At 38.0% G+C, this 16372-nt stretch overlaps 1 protein-coding gene across 1 annotated transcript in view; it reads right to left on the minus strand.

Annotated features, from left to right (window-relative positions):
- The window catches only part of LOC137765835 (phospholipid scramblase 2-like), a gene marked incomplete at its 3' end in the record, with an annotated part of 44205 nt that extends 29113 nt beyond the window's left edge, over window positions 1–15092 (minus strand). The window contains exons 1-3 of the mRNA XM_068545621.1: window positions 15064–15092; window positions 12406–12740; window positions 780–1087 (exon numbers count right to left, since the gene is read on the minus strand). Coding sequence (XP_068401722.1) covers window positions 780–1087; window positions 12406–12740; window positions 15064–15092 — 672 coding nt within the window. The remainder of the gene's footprint in view (window positions 1–779; window positions 1088–12405; window positions 12741–15063) is intronic.
- Between the last annotated feature and the right edge of the window lie 1280 nt (window positions 15093–16372).

Here is a 16372-nt window from a genome sequence, read left to right on the forward strand (position 1 = left end):
TGAACATGCTGTATAGCACAGGGAGCTCAGCTCGGTGCTCTGTGATGACCTAGATGGGTGGGAGGGAGGTCCAAGAGGGAGGGGATATATGTATACATATAGCTGATTCACTTCACTGTATAGGAGAAACTAACACAACATTGTAAAGCAACTATACTCCAATTAAAAAAAATTGGGTCTTCAAAAGAATAAAAGCAACATAAAATGTAATTTTATTAATTATAATAAAAAGTTAAGTCATACACAAATTGTTGAATTGAACACTGTTTTATTTGATGTTTGTTTCTAACTCCTAGGAAATTACTGTGTTGGGATTAAAGGGCACAGTATCCAGAACCAAGGTTCCAGAAGTAAAAAGCCATTCCTACTTCCTGTGCATTTTGATGCTGAGCACATTATGCAACTCCTCTAGGTCTCAGTTTCCCCTTTGGTAAAATGGTGATAATTATAGCACCTGTATATCACAGAGTTTCTAAAGGATTAAATGCGTTAATATATGTATCATACTTAGGAACAAAGCCTGGAGAATACTGCTTAGTAAAGCTTTGCTGTTGGCTATTATTGCAGATTATATTCAAGATCATGGAGCACACAATTTCCTAAGACATTTGTATTTTGCTTTACCAGTAAACGTAGCCTAGAAGAATTAGAGTAATTTGTCAGCAAGAAATGTTGTTTTACCATTTCAGACTTTTGCGAATTAGTCATTTGTTAATGTCATTAAGTAAACTGGAAGCACAGTTTTACTTGTTAAGAGTCTTTTATGTATTTGAAATTACCTGATTTAAATATTCCAACCCTGGTGGACAGTCTGATGAAGGTGGTAGTTTGGGAATCCATAGTAGCCTTGCAGGCACACTTGTCTGAAGAGACACTGGCTGGAATTGGACAGGAATGCCAACTGCTCCAACCACTGAATAGCCAGGTGGTAGGATTAGATATTCAGACTGCATTCCAGAGAAGCCAGGCTGGGAGGCAGAACAGCCAGCCTTGGGGACAGTATTCTCAGCCTGGGTTTCAGAACAGCCTGCCTGGTGGGGAGGATAGTCATCCTTGGGGGCAGGGTAGCCAGTATTTTCTGAAGATGCTGAAAATATGAACAAGTGAAATTATTTGTAACTGAACAGAAAAGTGAAAACTTCAGTTCTTTTAGGATTACCCCAGTTATCTACAAACTACAATTTTCCCTCAGCAATCCTGTTTCTATTAAGCTTAAAGTTTGTGTTTATATTGTTCAGCAATTTTCAATAAAATATCTGGGGTTTCATGTCTACTTTTATTTTGAGGATTTGGGGCTGTGTATAGAGTTGGCCCACAGCCTTATTCTTACTGTTCAAAATTCAGATGAAAATATGCATGAAACCTAAGAAACTGGAAAAAAAATCAACAATGATCTAGAGTCATGTACATAAAGATTCTAGAATGTTTTCATGGAAATAAGAGATAGCATTGGGTAAAAGGCCCAATATAATGGCTTTGAGCCAGCATTTCTAGCACAAAACCACCCTGTAAAAAATGATAATTCTGGAATTCTAACAAATGCCACTTCCTATATGTATAGAATTGGCAGTGGTTTTGCTTCCTCAAGGGATATTTGTCAAGGTCTGGAGATGTTTTTGTTGTCCCAACTGCAGAAGAGAGTGATACTGGCACCTGGTGGATAGAGGCCAGGAATGCTGTTAAATACTGTAAAATGCTCAGAACAGCACCCTGTAGAAACAGAATTATCCATCCCCAAATACTATAGTGCTGCTATTGAGAACCCTGGTATAGAGGTAAAGGCATGTCATTCCATCTAGTATTGTCAGATACTTGTCTGGCTTAACAATTTGCCTGGGGGTTTAATCCATGGTGTATTCTATTCCCAAGACCCTGTACATTAAAAAATTTTAAATTATGATTCTTAAGTTACAAATTTAAACTTCACAATTTTGCACACTCAGCTCTCCAGAAAATAGGATTTGAGAACCAAGGAAGGTAAAAAGCACAACAGGATAAATTGTCTTAAGTATTTAATAAGCACAGTATGGGAAGAAATTTAATAAGTGTATACTCTGTATTCCATGTGAATTTGTGATTACAATAACACTTCTTAAGCTTATATGTACAGTACACAAAATAGCAATTTCATAAGAATGGAATGTAATTTCAAAGGACTGTATTTTAATGTAAAGGCTATGAAAAACTTAATACTTAGAATAGGCAATTTGTAAATATATTAAAGTGGAACACAGATGACAAAATACATATACCATTAAAAAGTAAGACTTAGAAGAGAGACTAAACCTCACACAAATGCCTTTTTAAATATATCTTTATAATTCATTCCTTCTACAATGAATAGATATTTCCAGATGATTTATAATGTGACTCTGTTCTTGAATCTGAGGATACAGCTATCAACAAGGCAACCTGCTCTCAGGGAGCTTACAGATGACTTCTGGGAAACAAAATGTAAATTTTTAAAAAAAGATTTCAGATCGAACTGATGGGCAAAATACATGGAGGAGAGGGAAAGGCATGAATCAGTTTCTTTGGATGGATACAATTTATGTTGAGACCTAATATATAAGAAGGGAAAAACTTTGTGTGAAGATCTGATGAGAAATATTCCAGGAGGAAGGAAAACCAAATGCAAAAGTCTCTGACTTTAGGAATGAATTTGGCATGTTTAAGGACCTTATAAGGAAGAAGAAGAAGAGAAACAACTGTCTGTAAAGACATAAAGACATGGGATCAGTTCATCTTGAGAGCTGCTAAATCAGGAGTCTGTATTTTATTTTAAATGCGATTGACAGGCCTTACATGATTTTAAGCAGAAGAGTGAGTTCCATGGTTTGATTTATATATTACAAAGTTTTTAGGAGTACTGTGCACTGGGATTTAAAAAAAATTATTTTATATTGGAATATGGTTGATTTACAATGTTGTTTTAGTTTCAGGTATACAGCAAAGTGATTCAGTTATACATATACATATATCTATACTTTTTCAGATTCTTTTCTCATATACGTTGTTACAGAGTATTGAGTAGAGTTCCCTGTTCTATACAGTAAATAGGTCCATGTTGATTATCTATTTTATCTATAGAAGTGTATAAATGTTAATCCCAATCTCCTAATTTATCCCCCCCCCCAACCTTTCCTGTTTGGTAACTATAAGTTTGTTTTCTAAGTCTGTGAGTCTGTTTCTGTTTTGTAAATAGGTCCATTTGTACCATTTTTTTGGATTTCACATATAAGTGAAATCATGATATTTGTCCTTCTCTGTCTGACTTACTTCATTTAGTATGATAATCTCTAGGTCCATCCATGTTGCTGCAAATGGCATTACTTCATTCTTTTTTATGGCTGAGCAATATTCCATTGTATATATGTAGCACATCATCTTTATCCATTCCTCTGTCGATGGACATTTAGGTTGCTTCCATGTCTTGGCTATTGTAAATAGTGCTGCAATGAACATTGGGGTGTATGCATCTTTTCAGATTATTGTTCTCTCTGGATATATGCTCAGGAGTGGGATTGCTGGATCATACAGTAGCTCTATTTTTAGTTTTTTAAGGAACCTCCATACTGTTCTCCATAGTGGCTGCACCAATTTACATTCCCACCAACAGTGTTGGAAGGTTCCCTTTTCTGCACACCCTCTTCAGCATTTATTGTTTGAAGACTTTTTGATGATGGCCATTCTGACCGGTGTGAGGTGATAAACACATTGTAGTTTTGATTTGCATTTCTCTAATAATTAGCTATGTTGAGCATCTTTTCATGTGCTTTTTGGCCATCTGTATGTCTTCTTTGGAGTAATGTCTATTTCTATCTTCTGCCATTTTCTGATTTTTTTTTTTTTTTTATATTGAGCTGCATGAGCTGTTTGTATATTTTGGAGATTAATTCCTTGTTGGTCACATCATTTGCAAATATTTTCTCCCATTCTGTGAGTTATCTTTTCATTTTGTTTATGGTTTCCTTGCTGTGCAAAAGCTTTTAAGTTTGATTAGGTCCCATTTATTTGTTTTTGTTTCATTTCCATTACTCTAGGAGGTGGATTCAAAAAGATATTGCTGCGATTCATGTCAAAGAGTGTTCTGCCTATGTTTTCTTCTAAGAGTTTTGTAATATCGGGTCTTACATTTAGGTTTTTAATCCATTTTATTTTCTGTATGGTATTAGAGAATGTTCTAATTTCATTTTTTTACATGTGGCTGTACAGTACCACTTATTGAAGAGACTTTTTCTCTGTTGTGTATTCATTCTTATCTCCTTTGTTGTAGATTAACTGACTGTAGGTGCATGGGTTTTAAGCCTCGGTAAATTTAAGAAAATTGAAATCATATCAAGCATCTCTCTGACCACAACACTATGAAGCTAGAAGTCAAATACAAGAAAAAAACCAGCAAAAACCACAAACATGTGGAGGCTAAACAATATGCTACTAAACAACCAATGGATTACTGATGAAATCAAAGAGGAAATAAAAAAATAACTAGAGACTAGTAGGCATAGAGGGAACTTTCCTCAACATAATAAAGGCCATATATGACAAACCCACAGCCAACATCGTCCTCAGTGGTGAAAAACTGAAATCATTTCCACTAAGATCCGGAACAAGACAAGGTTGCCCACTCTCACCACTGTTATTCAACACAGTTTTGGAAGTTTTAGCCACAGCATTCAGAGGAGAAAATGAAATAAAAGGAATCCAAAGTGTAAAAGAAGAAGTAAAACTGTCACTGTTTGCAGATGACATGATACTATACATAGAGAATCCTGAAAATGCTACCAGAAAACTACTAGAGCTAATCAATGAATTTGGTAAAGTAGCAGGATACAAAATTAATGCACAGAAATCTCTTGCTTTCCTATACAGTAATGATGAAAAACCTGAAAGAGAATTTAAGGAAACACTCCCATTTACCACTGCAACTAAAAGAATAAAATACCTAGGAATAAACCTACCTAAGGAGACAAAAGACCTGTATGCAGATAACTATAAGACACTGATGAAAGAAATTAAAGGTGATAAAAACAGATGGAGAGATACACCATGTTCTTGGATTGGAAGAATCAACATTGTGAAAATGTCTATACTACCCAAAGCCATCTACAGATTCAATGCAATCCCTATCAAATTACCAATGGCATTTTTCACAGAACTAGAACAAAAAATTTCACAGTTTGTATGGAAACACAAAAGACCCCTAATAGCCAAAGCAATCTTGAGAAAGAAAAATGGAGGTGGAGGAATCAGGCTCCCAGACTTCAGACTATACTACAGAGCTACAGTAATCAAGACAGTACAGGCACAAAAACAGAAATACAGATCAATGGAACAGAACAGAAAGCCCAGAGATAAACCCATGCACATATGGTCACCTTATCTTTGATAAAGGAGGCAAGAATATACAATGGAGAAAAGACAGCCTCTTCAATAAGCGGTGCTGGGAAAACTCGAGAGCTACATGTAAAAGAATGAAATTAGAATCCTCCCTAACACCATACATAAAAATAAACTCAAAATGGATTAAAGACCTAAATGTAAGGCCAGACACTATAAAACTCTTAGAGGAAAACATAGGCAGAACACTCTATGACATAAATTACTGCAAGATCCTTTTTGACCCACCTCTTTGAGAAATGGAAATAAAAACAACAATAAACAAATGGGACCTAATGAAACTTAAAAGTTTTTGCAGAGCAAAGGAAACCATAAACAAGATGAAAAGACAACCCTCAGAATGGGAGAAAATATTTGCAAACGAAGCAACTGACGAAGCATTAATCTCCAAAATATACAAGCAGCTCATACAGCTCAATATGAAAAAAAACAAACGACCCAATCCAAAAATGGATAAAAGACCTAAATAGACATTTCTCCAAAGAAGATATACAGATTGCCAACAAACACATGAAAGGATGCTCAACATCACTAATCATCAGAGAAATGCAAATCAAAACTGCAATGAGGTATCACCTCACACTGGTCAGAATGGCCCTCATTAAAAAAATCTATAAACAATAAATGCTGGAGAGGGTGTGGAGAAAAGGGAACCCTCATGCACTGTTGGTGGGAATGTAAATTGATACAGCCACTATGGAGAACAGTATGGAGGTTCTTTAGAAAATGAAAAATAAAACTACTTTATGACCCAGCAATCCACTACTGGGCATATACCCTGAGAAAACCATAATTCAAAAAGAGTCATGTGCCACAATGTTCATTGCAGCACTATTTACAATAGCCAGGACTTCGAAGCAACCTAAGTGTCCATCAATAGATTAATTGATAAAGAAGATGTGGCACATATATACAATGGAATATTACTCAGCCATAAAGCGAAACGAAATTGAGTTATTTGTAGTGAGGTGGATGGACCTTGATTCTGTCATACAGAGTGAAGTAAGTCAGAAAGAGAAAAAAAAATACCATATGCTAACATGTATATATGGAATCTAAAAAAAAAAAAAAGTGTATCTGAAGAACCTAGGGGCAGGACAGGAGTAAAGATGCAGACGTAGAGAATGGATTTGAGGACACGGGGAGGGGGAAGGGTAAGCTGGGATGAAGTGAGAGAGTGGCATTGACATATGTACACTACCATATGTAAAAGAGATAGCTAGTGGGAAGCAGCCACATAGCACAGGGAGATCAGCTCCGTGCTTTGTGACTACCTAGAGGGGTGGGATAGAGAATGTGGGAGGGAGACGCAAGAGGGAGGGGTTATGGGGATATATGTATACCTATAGCTGATTCACTTTGTAATACAGCAGAAACTAACACAATATTGTAAAGCAATTATAATCCAATAAAGACGTTAAGAAAAAACAAAGACTACCACACAACTATTAGGTACAGAAGTCAGAAACTGAAGCATGATCCAATGACTCTATGCCTTTTTTTCTACCTGAATAATGGGGATAGTTAATAATATTTACCCCATAAGATTGTCTGAGAATTGAGTTAATCTAAATTAGGCACTTAGAACAATGCCTCAGACACAGTAAGTTGTCAGTTTTAACCTATAATATTGTTAGCATCACCTTCCCTCTAAGAGATGAGCTATATGTGGCCTTGGACTTAAGAAATATAAAACTGAGCCATTTTTCTCATAAACTTTCAAGTTTGATTATAACCATTTTTAATTATGTATCACCTGCTGTAATTCTACATGGGTAGATTAAATCATTCTCCAAGTGCTTTGGATAGATATTATAGACTTGCTAATCACTCTTCAAACAGCAACTGTGTAAGAATTTAAAGCAACAGTTCTCAGCCCTGGCTGCACATTATAATCACCTGAGGAATTAAAACTTACCAATCCCTGGGTCCCACAACTAGAGTTTCTGATTTAATTTTCCTGGCATAATGCCCTGGTACTGGTGTTTTTAAGAGCTTCTGCTTAATACTTAAGTGAAGGCATGGTTGAGATATACCACCTTAAAGCCTTAAAATTTTTCTACTGCACATTCTTTTAAGTGCAAACATCTGGATGAGGTCCAGGCCCCACTGGGAGTTTTCTGTCTAGACAAACCATTCAGAACCCAAGCAGATTTGTTTGCTCAGAGCAGTATACAAAATGCATATACCCTTTCTGCCAATAAGATTCCTTTTTTTAAATTGAAATATCATTGTTTTACAGTATTATATTTGTTTCAGGTGTCCAGCAGTGATTCAGTATTTTTATAGATAATACCCCATTAAAAGTTATTACAAAATATTGGCTATTGAGATGATCATGTGATTTTTATCCTTCCTTCTGCTAATGTAGTGTATCATACTGATTGACTTGTGAATATTGAACCATCTTGCATCCCTGGAATAAATCTCAATAGACGCTGGAAAAGCATTTGACAAAATTCACCATCCATTTATGATAAAAACTCTCATCAAAGTTGGTATAGAGTGAACATATCTCCACATAATAAAGGCAGTTTATGACACACTCACAGCTAACTTCATACTGAATGGTAAAAAGCTGAAAGTGTTTATCCTAAATTGAGGAATGAGGCAAGCATGCTCACTCTTGATGCCTCTATTTAATATAGTATCAGAAGTCCTAGCCACAATAATCAGACAAGAAAAGAAATAAAAGATATCTAAATTGGGAGGGAGGAAGTAAAACTGTCACTATTTGCAGATGACATGATATATATATACAACCCTTAAGTCTCTACTAAAAAACTACTAGAATAAATGATTCATTAAAGTTGCAGGATACAACAGATTAATGTATAGAAATCTGTTACTTTTTAATACACTAATAATGAACTATCAGAGAGTGAAAGTAAAAAAAAAATCCCATTTAAAAATCACATAAAATAAAATAAAATACCTAGGAACAAACTTAACCAAGGAGGTGAAAGACTTATACTCTGAAAACTAAAAACACTGAAGAAGGAAATTGAAGATGACTCAAAGAAGTGGAAAGATATCCTGTGCTCTTCAATTGGAAGAATTAATATTCTTAAAATGGCCATACTACCCAAAGCAATCTACAGATTTAATGCAATCCCTATCAAAACACCCATGACAGTTTTCTCAGAACTAGAACAAATAATCCTAAAATTTATATGGAATCACAAAAGACCTGAAATTGCCAAAGCGATCTTGAGAAAAGAGTAAATAACTGGAGGTATCAATCTCCCTGACTTCAGACTGTACTACAAAGCTACAGTAATCAAAACAGCGTGGTATTGGCACAAGATTCCTTTTGATTCTAGGTCCCTAGGTCCCTGCCTACTTGAAAATCTGGTACACCATGAACTTTGCCAGTTGGTAAAGTTCTGGTAATTTTGAAAACTGCATTTTTCTAAATGAAGTTTTGTGACATTTTATATGCAGTGGTTCAAAAGAAATAATGTATTCCCTAGTTTGTAGTGATATGACTCAATTACTTTTCTTACAAAGGAAAGGCATGATTCAGCATGCATACAAAAGTAAAGCTTTCACATATGTTACAAAATAAAAATGAAAATTATCCCAGGTAGCTATATTTCTCTTGGTTGCAGCTTCTGGGTTTAAGCAGTCACCTCTTCTGTGGCTCTCAATGAATTCAATTAACCCCAGATAATAAATGAATCAAACACTTCCAGGGATAAATCTCCTAAATATGATTACGTGACCACAATTTTCAGAACAGATGGAGAATCAATAAAATCTTTTATTAAATATGTGTATTTTGGGGTTTAATTTATGTGTAGCTTTATATTTCATTAGCTAAATGTAAACTCACTACTTTTTTTATCACCTCTACATCTTTACTATCCTGTATAAATAAAAATTACTTTTATGATATTTATGATAGTACATCAAACAAAAAAATCAAGAACTAGGCTACCAATTTCATTATTGGGCTTTCAATAAAATGCACTTGTATGATAAATACACATATAGGGACAGAAGACAGACACACATACACCAGGATTTTGTGTGGATTTTTCAACACATTTGGGTAAATACCAAGGAGTGTGATATATGGATTGTATGGTAAGAACATATTTAGTTTTGTAAGAAATTGCCAAACTATCTTCCAAAGTGGCTGCACCATTTTGCATTCCAACCAGAAACGTATGAGACTTCTTATTGCTCCACATCCTCGCCAGCATTTGGTGTTATCAGTGTTCTGGGTTTTGGCCACTAATAAGTGACATACTTATTGTCATCTGTATATTTTCTTTCATGAGGTCAGTCCTTTCAATTCTTTGGCCCATTTTTCATAGGATTTTGTTGTTGTCATTGAGCTTGAATACTTTGTATATTTTGTATATAGTCCTTTATCAGATGTGTCTTTGCAAATATTTTCTCCTAGTATGTGTCCTGTCTTCTAATACTCTTGATATTGTCTTTCGCAGGGCAGAGTTTTTGATTTTAATGAAGTCCAGGTTATCAATTATTTCTTTCATTGGTTGTGATTTTGGTGTTGTAAAAAAAAGGCATCACTATACCCACAATTATCTAGATTTTCTCCTATGTCATCTTCTAGGGATTTTATAGTTTCAGTTTTTACATTTAGGTCTATAATGCATTTTGAGTTAATTTTTGTGAAGGGTGTAAGGTCAGTGTCTCGATTCACTTTTTTTGCACATGGATGTCCAGTTGCTCCAGCACTATTTGTTGAAGAGACTTTGTTCCCTTGTATGCCTTGCTCCTTTGCCAAAGGTCAGTTGACTATATTTATGGGTATCTAACTATGGGCTCTCTATTCTGTTTCAGTGACAAAAATATTTGCCTATTCTTTTGCAGCTACCATACTGTCTTGATACTGTAGCTATAGTAAGTCTTGATTTTGGGCAGCATCAGTCCTCTAACTTTGTTTTTCTCAGGATTTTGTTCCTAACATATTCCCCTAATATATATTGGTTTTCTCTTTAGAACCTTAGAATTTTAAAAAGAGAAGGTCTTATATTACATGCTTGATCAATATCCACCTTAGTTAGAATTTTCCTGAGAGACAAAGGGCCTGAACATAATAATTGTTATTTATTTAAACCTATATATTTGTGTATGTTATGAAATATATATTGGGGATATATCTGAGGATTTTAAACAATGAACTGACATATTAAATTCATTATCTGTTAATTAGTATGATTTGAATAAACTTTATGTATATAAAATATACACGGAATAGGGAAAACTTATCTGGATGGAATATTGATAATTATATAATTTATTTCCCAATAAAATTAGAATTTCTTAGGTTACTCTTAAGATTTTTTTAAAGGGAAAATAAGGGACTTTTGTCTACATCTTCTCTATGGTCCAATTACTGAACTAGCCATTAGATTTTGTAGCATAAACAACACAAAGCAAATTGTGTCCTTTCAGAAGCCGAATAAAACATAATGACAAAAACCTGTTAAGAACAGGATTAACATTATAGGGAGGAAGGTAAACAAAGTACTTACTTTCGTTGTCCATGATTTAAAGAGTTCTGAAAAAGAAGACCTCATATTAATACATTGTCTACAGATTTGTAAGTAAAATATGACGATTGAAACAAGGTGCTCTGAAGCTATACACTCACACACGGCATATTCCTTTATTCATCTAGTCTAGCCATATCTGGCCAGTTAAATATAGTATTACAAATACTCTTGGTGCTATAAATAAAAGTAATGGTTCCATAAAAAGAGTTATGGAGGCACTAATTGAGATAGTGTGGTGGGGTTGTCAGAAAGTCAGATCTGAGAGCCAAAGGCAGTTTAAAATCAACCAGGCTACGAGGTGTGTATTTGGATGGGGTGAGGTATTAGAGGCAGGGGGAATTGTATAGGTAGCAGTTCTGAGGCTGGAGGGAGGGAGCTTGGCTCATTCAAGGGAATAAAGATCTGTGGGTCACAGAGCACAGAAGGAGAGATCATTAGACATGAGGATGAAGAGGCGGACAGGGAACAGTTCTTACAGGTTTCCTGTCTCTCTAAACTTTCAAAGGTCAGAGCATGGCCTGTCTTGTCAGGACAAGACACTTAATCTTGTGTGAGATTAAGTGCTCGTTGATTCAACAATGTGCATAGTATTATTTCACTCCCTTCAGTCAGAAAGAACAGCTCCCTTATGGCTGTGAAGGCTGGCTAATCTGTGACTCAGCCGTTTTTTGTGACACTTCTATCCAATTGCAGAAACCCACTCATTTTCCCATTTCATTTTTTTTTTCATTTCCATGTGTTTGTTCAGTATTCAAAGCCCTACAATTGTCATACTCGCCAGGGCGGTATTAAGAGAAAGTTCTGTTATTAAGAATGTTCCAGGAAGAAAAAGAGAACCCTGAATCACCTGACACTTCACACTAAGCAAGTGACACCTGTACTAAGTATTTCAAATTGCTAAACGAGGAGAATCAGTTATCGCCTTTGGGGAAGTGGCCATGCCAGAATTTCCAGGAATAACTGTCTAAATAAAACCACACGGAACCAGACAGTGAGCTTGGAGGAGCAGGGACTTGCTCAAATATTATAAATAATAAATCTAACATTTACTGAGTACATTCTGCAGTGCCAGATGAAGTTATACTTCATACTCTAACTCTTGTAAAGTTACCCAGTTTCAGAGATGAGCCACGGAAGGAACACGTAGGAAGAAACTGCCTGGGAGTCCACAGATATTAAGTAGTAGAGGCAGGTTCAAGTCAGGCAGGTGGACTCCTGAACTAATGACTTTAGCTTCTATGCCAATAAACCGCCTGTCTTCCCAATTCTTCTGGTGTTCCAGCGTGCCTAGAATAGTTTTGGCTCCAGCCACACTCCTCATTAATACTTACTGTTCAACGACAGCTAGCAGGCTCTATTAATCGTCCCTTCTAAGACCCCCAAATGCTGGCAGATACCCCTGAGCCCAGGTCCTGGCTATGATCCAGCGCGGCTGCGCGCTGGGAAGAGACGGACTAAGCGAAGACCAGCCTACAAGGCTGTTTTAGGCAGGAAAGCCTTGGAAAGTTCTGGGACCGGCCGGGATACTGCTGGGCCAGTTGGGCCCCTCGCTGAGTCCCTGCTCTGCTTCTGAAGTCGCCTCCAGAGGCCCTGGGACCCCAGGCCCCGCCCTGTGAAGCCAACGCTAAGCCCCGCCTCGCACCCCGCCGCCACCGGCCAGCCCTCCAGCTCCTGCGCGTTCGCCCTGCCTCTGCTGCGGTTCCGAGCAGTCGGAACCCAGAGAGCTGAGGTCGGGGGTCCAGTGGTTCTCCTCCCCTGAGGACCAAGTCGCTGCTGGAGGGTCTGAGACCTCGAGGTGAGACTGCCGCCCTGGTGAGGTTAGAGGCCAGAGAGCCTCTCAGCTCCCTTTCTTGATCCCAGAGAGTCTCCAAAAATGTTGGTTCTGAGGTTCAGGGCCTCAAGGAACTGGGACGTGGCCACCAGCTGGAACTTGGGAAGTCATTAACAGGGGAGTGGCCGCCTCCTGGGTGGGCTCTCGGTGCTGGGTCTGGGGAACTTCCTTGATTCTGGCCTTGACCTCCATCACTTAGAATCCTGTTGCTTCAAAATGGGGGAGCAGGGGCTGTTAAGGGTACAAATGAGGACCGATTAAGCTTGTTTTTCTTTGTGGTCCCTTTCTTGCTCATGCTCTCTCCCCCTTTTTTTTTTCTTTTTTCTTTTTTGGTGAGGTGAAACTTTTATTTTTAAATTTATAATTTCTTTTTTTTATTCAAGTATAAATGATTTATAATATTGTGTTAGTTTCAAGTGTACCTCATAATGATTCAGTTATTTTACAGATTATATTCTATTATAGGTTATTACAAGATATTGGGTTAATTTCCTGTGCTATATGGTATATCCTTGTTGCTTATGTATTTATGTATAGTAGTTTGTATCTATTAATCTCATATTCCTAATTTGTCACTCTCCCCCTCCCTCTCCCGTTTGGTTTGGTAACCATAAGTTTGTTTTCTATGTCTGTGAGTCTGTTTCTGTTTTGTGTACATGTTCATTTGTATTGTTTTTTAGATTCCATGTATAAGTGGTATCATATAAGACTTGCTTTTCTCGGTATGACTTATTTCACTAAGCATATTATCTAGGTAAATCCACATTGTTGCAAATGGCAATATTTCATTCTTTTTTTATGGCTGGATAATATTCCATTATATGTATGTACCACATCTTCTTAATCCAGTCATATGTTGATGGGCACTTGTGTTGCTTTCATATCTTGGCTATTGTAAATAGTGCTGTTGTGAACATTGGGTTGCTTGTATCTTTTCAAACTACTGTTTCCTTTCTTGTCCAGATATATACCCAGGAGTGGAATTGCTGGATCATATGGTAGTTTTATTTTTAGTTTTTTAAGGAACCTCCATACTGCTTTTCATAGTGGCTGCACCACTTTACATTCCCATCAACAGTGTAGGAGGGTTCCCTTTTCTCAATGCCCTGTCCAGCATTTGTTATAGCCGTTCTAACAGGTGTGAGGTGAAACCTCTTTGTGGTTTTGATTTGCATTTCTCTAATAATTGGTGATGTTGAGCATCTTATCATGTACCTGTTGGCCATCTGTATGTCTTCTTTGGAAAAATGTCTCTTCAAGTCTTCTGCCCATTTTTTGATTTGTTTGTTTTTTGGATATAGAGTTGTATGAGCTGTTTGTATATTTTAGATATTAACCCCCTTGTCGGTCATATCATTTGCAAATATTTTCTCCCATTCCATAAGTTGTCTTTCTGTGTTGTTGATGGTTTCCTTTTCTGGGCAAAGCTTTTAAGTTTAATTAGGTTCCATTTGTTTGTTTTTGCTTTTTGTTGTTTGCCTTGGGAGACTGATCTAACAAAATATTGCTAGGGTTTTTGTCAAAGAGTGTTTTGCCTATGTTCTCTTTTAGGGATTTTATGGTGTCATGTCTTTTTTTTTTTTCTTTAATTTTCTTTATTTTTTAGTTATCTATTTGGCTGCGCCAGGTCTTAGTTGCAGCATGTGGGATCTTTAGTTGCGGCATGTGAGCTCTTAGTTATGGCATGTGGGATCTAGTTCCTTGACCAGGGGTTGTTCCTGGGCCCCCTGCATTGGGAGCATGGAGCCTTAGCCACTGGATCACCATGGAAGTCCCATATAGTGTCATGTCTTAAATTTAGGTCTTTAAAACAGTTTGAGTTTATTTTTGTATATGGTGTGAGGGACTGTTTGAATTTCATTGTTTTACATGTAGCTGTCATGTTTTCCCAGCACTACTTGTTGAAGAGACTGTCTTTTCTCCACTGTATACTTTTGCCTCCTTTGTCATAGATTAATTGACCGTAGATGTATGGGTTTATTTCTGGGATCTCTCTTCTGTTCCATTGATCTATGGGTCTGTTTTTGTGCCAAAGCCGTGCTGTTTTGATTACTGTAGCTTTTTAGTATAGTCTGAGGTCTGGGAGGGTGGCACCTGCAGCTTTATTCCTTTTTCTAAGGATTGATTTGGCAATTCAGGGTCTTTTGTGGTTCTTACGAATTTTAGGATTATTTGTTCTAGTTTGGTGTCCAGTTCAGTGTCTGGTAGACTAATGATCTCTGTTTATTTTTTTCCGGGTTTTTCTCTTGCCCTTTCAATTGGGAGTAGTTCCTCTTTCTTTTCATTTTAGGGGAAACTTACTGGTTGTTGTCTTGAGGGGGTGTTTTCATGTGGGAGCATCCCTATGTAAACTGCTTGTGTCTGATATCTTTGGTACAAGGGCTGGGTTTGATGTGAACACCAGCCATCTCTTCCCTCAAGGTGTGTTGGCCAGTATCACCTTGCTAGGGGGTATGGTTGATGTTGGAGGGTCTAAAGCCTGTGCAGGTTGTGAGGCAGGACTTCCTGTCTCCTTCATGGCTGTTGCCCAGCAGTCAAGGGTGAGGTCTGCTCCTCAGTTGCTGGAGCAGAAGCCCTGAGGGTTAGGCTCGAGCTGGCTCTGTTCACTTTGAGCAGTGTTTTGACCCAAAGGAGGGGGGTGCTAAAGTAAGTGAGGCTTATGCGCTTACAGAGGTCCAACAGGCTGCCTGCGTAGGTGTCCACAGCTCTGCTCAGACAAAGCCCAGTGTCTCATCCCTTCCCACGTTGTTGCCCTAGATCTAGTGCAAGGCTGGAGTGGGCATGGCTGGAATGTTCTCTGGGCTTGGGCTGAGGGTCAGGGCACTGTAGCTGCAGGAATTGAAGCAGCTGTGTTGGTGTCAGAGATCTGGGCTGCTTCTGGGGCGCTGATTAAGCTAGCGCCAACACTGGTACCACCCACACCCAGAACACACTCCTGTCCCCATGCCATCTCTGTGTCTCTAGATCACGTTTGCTCCCAAGACCTGTCTGTGGACCACCAAGCTGTGGTGTGGGATGAGCAGGACAGGGGTGTTTGCCCCGTTCAGATTGGAAAGTGGGTCAAGGTGGCAGCTGCCAGTGCAGAGCTCTCTCTGTCCTGTTTGTTGGCAAGCCAACACCTACACACTCTTTACGAGTGGAGTCTAGGATTCTCCAGGTCTTCAGTCTGTCCCAGTGGGTTCTCCCATCAGTCAAGGGGGCTGGTCTCCTCTGTGTAAGGCCCCAGGATGGGATGCCCAGTCTGTGGCTCAAGCCACTCACTCCCTTAGGGCAAGGGTCTGCCCATGCAGACCTTCTCTTCCTTTCATACCCTTCCAGGGGCAGAGGTCCTGACCTTATGCCTTTTTTCTGTCCTACCAGGGTACGTGGAAATCTTTCTTTCAGCTTTGATTGTGTAGGAGTTCTTCTTCCAGTCTCCAGTTACTTTTCCATGAGAATTTTGCCACATGTAAATGTATTTTTGATGTGTTTGTGGAGGGGAAGTAAGCTCCATGTCCTTCTACCCTGCCATCTTTATCTGACCCCACTGCCTCTTTCTTTATGTCAAATGATATTTTTAACTAGTTGAAGAGTCAGAGAGACCAGGTGTGTAGAATGTTAAATTTTCTGC

The sequence above is a fragment of the Eschrichtius robustus genome, chromosome 6 (assembly GCF_028021215.1).
Source record: "Eschrichtius robustus isolate mEscRob2 chromosome 6, mEscRob2.pri, whole genome shotgun sequence".
NCBI classification, from domain to species: Eukaryota; Metazoa; Chordata; class Mammalia; order Artiodactyla; family Eschrichtiidae; genus Eschrichtius; species Eschrichtius robustus.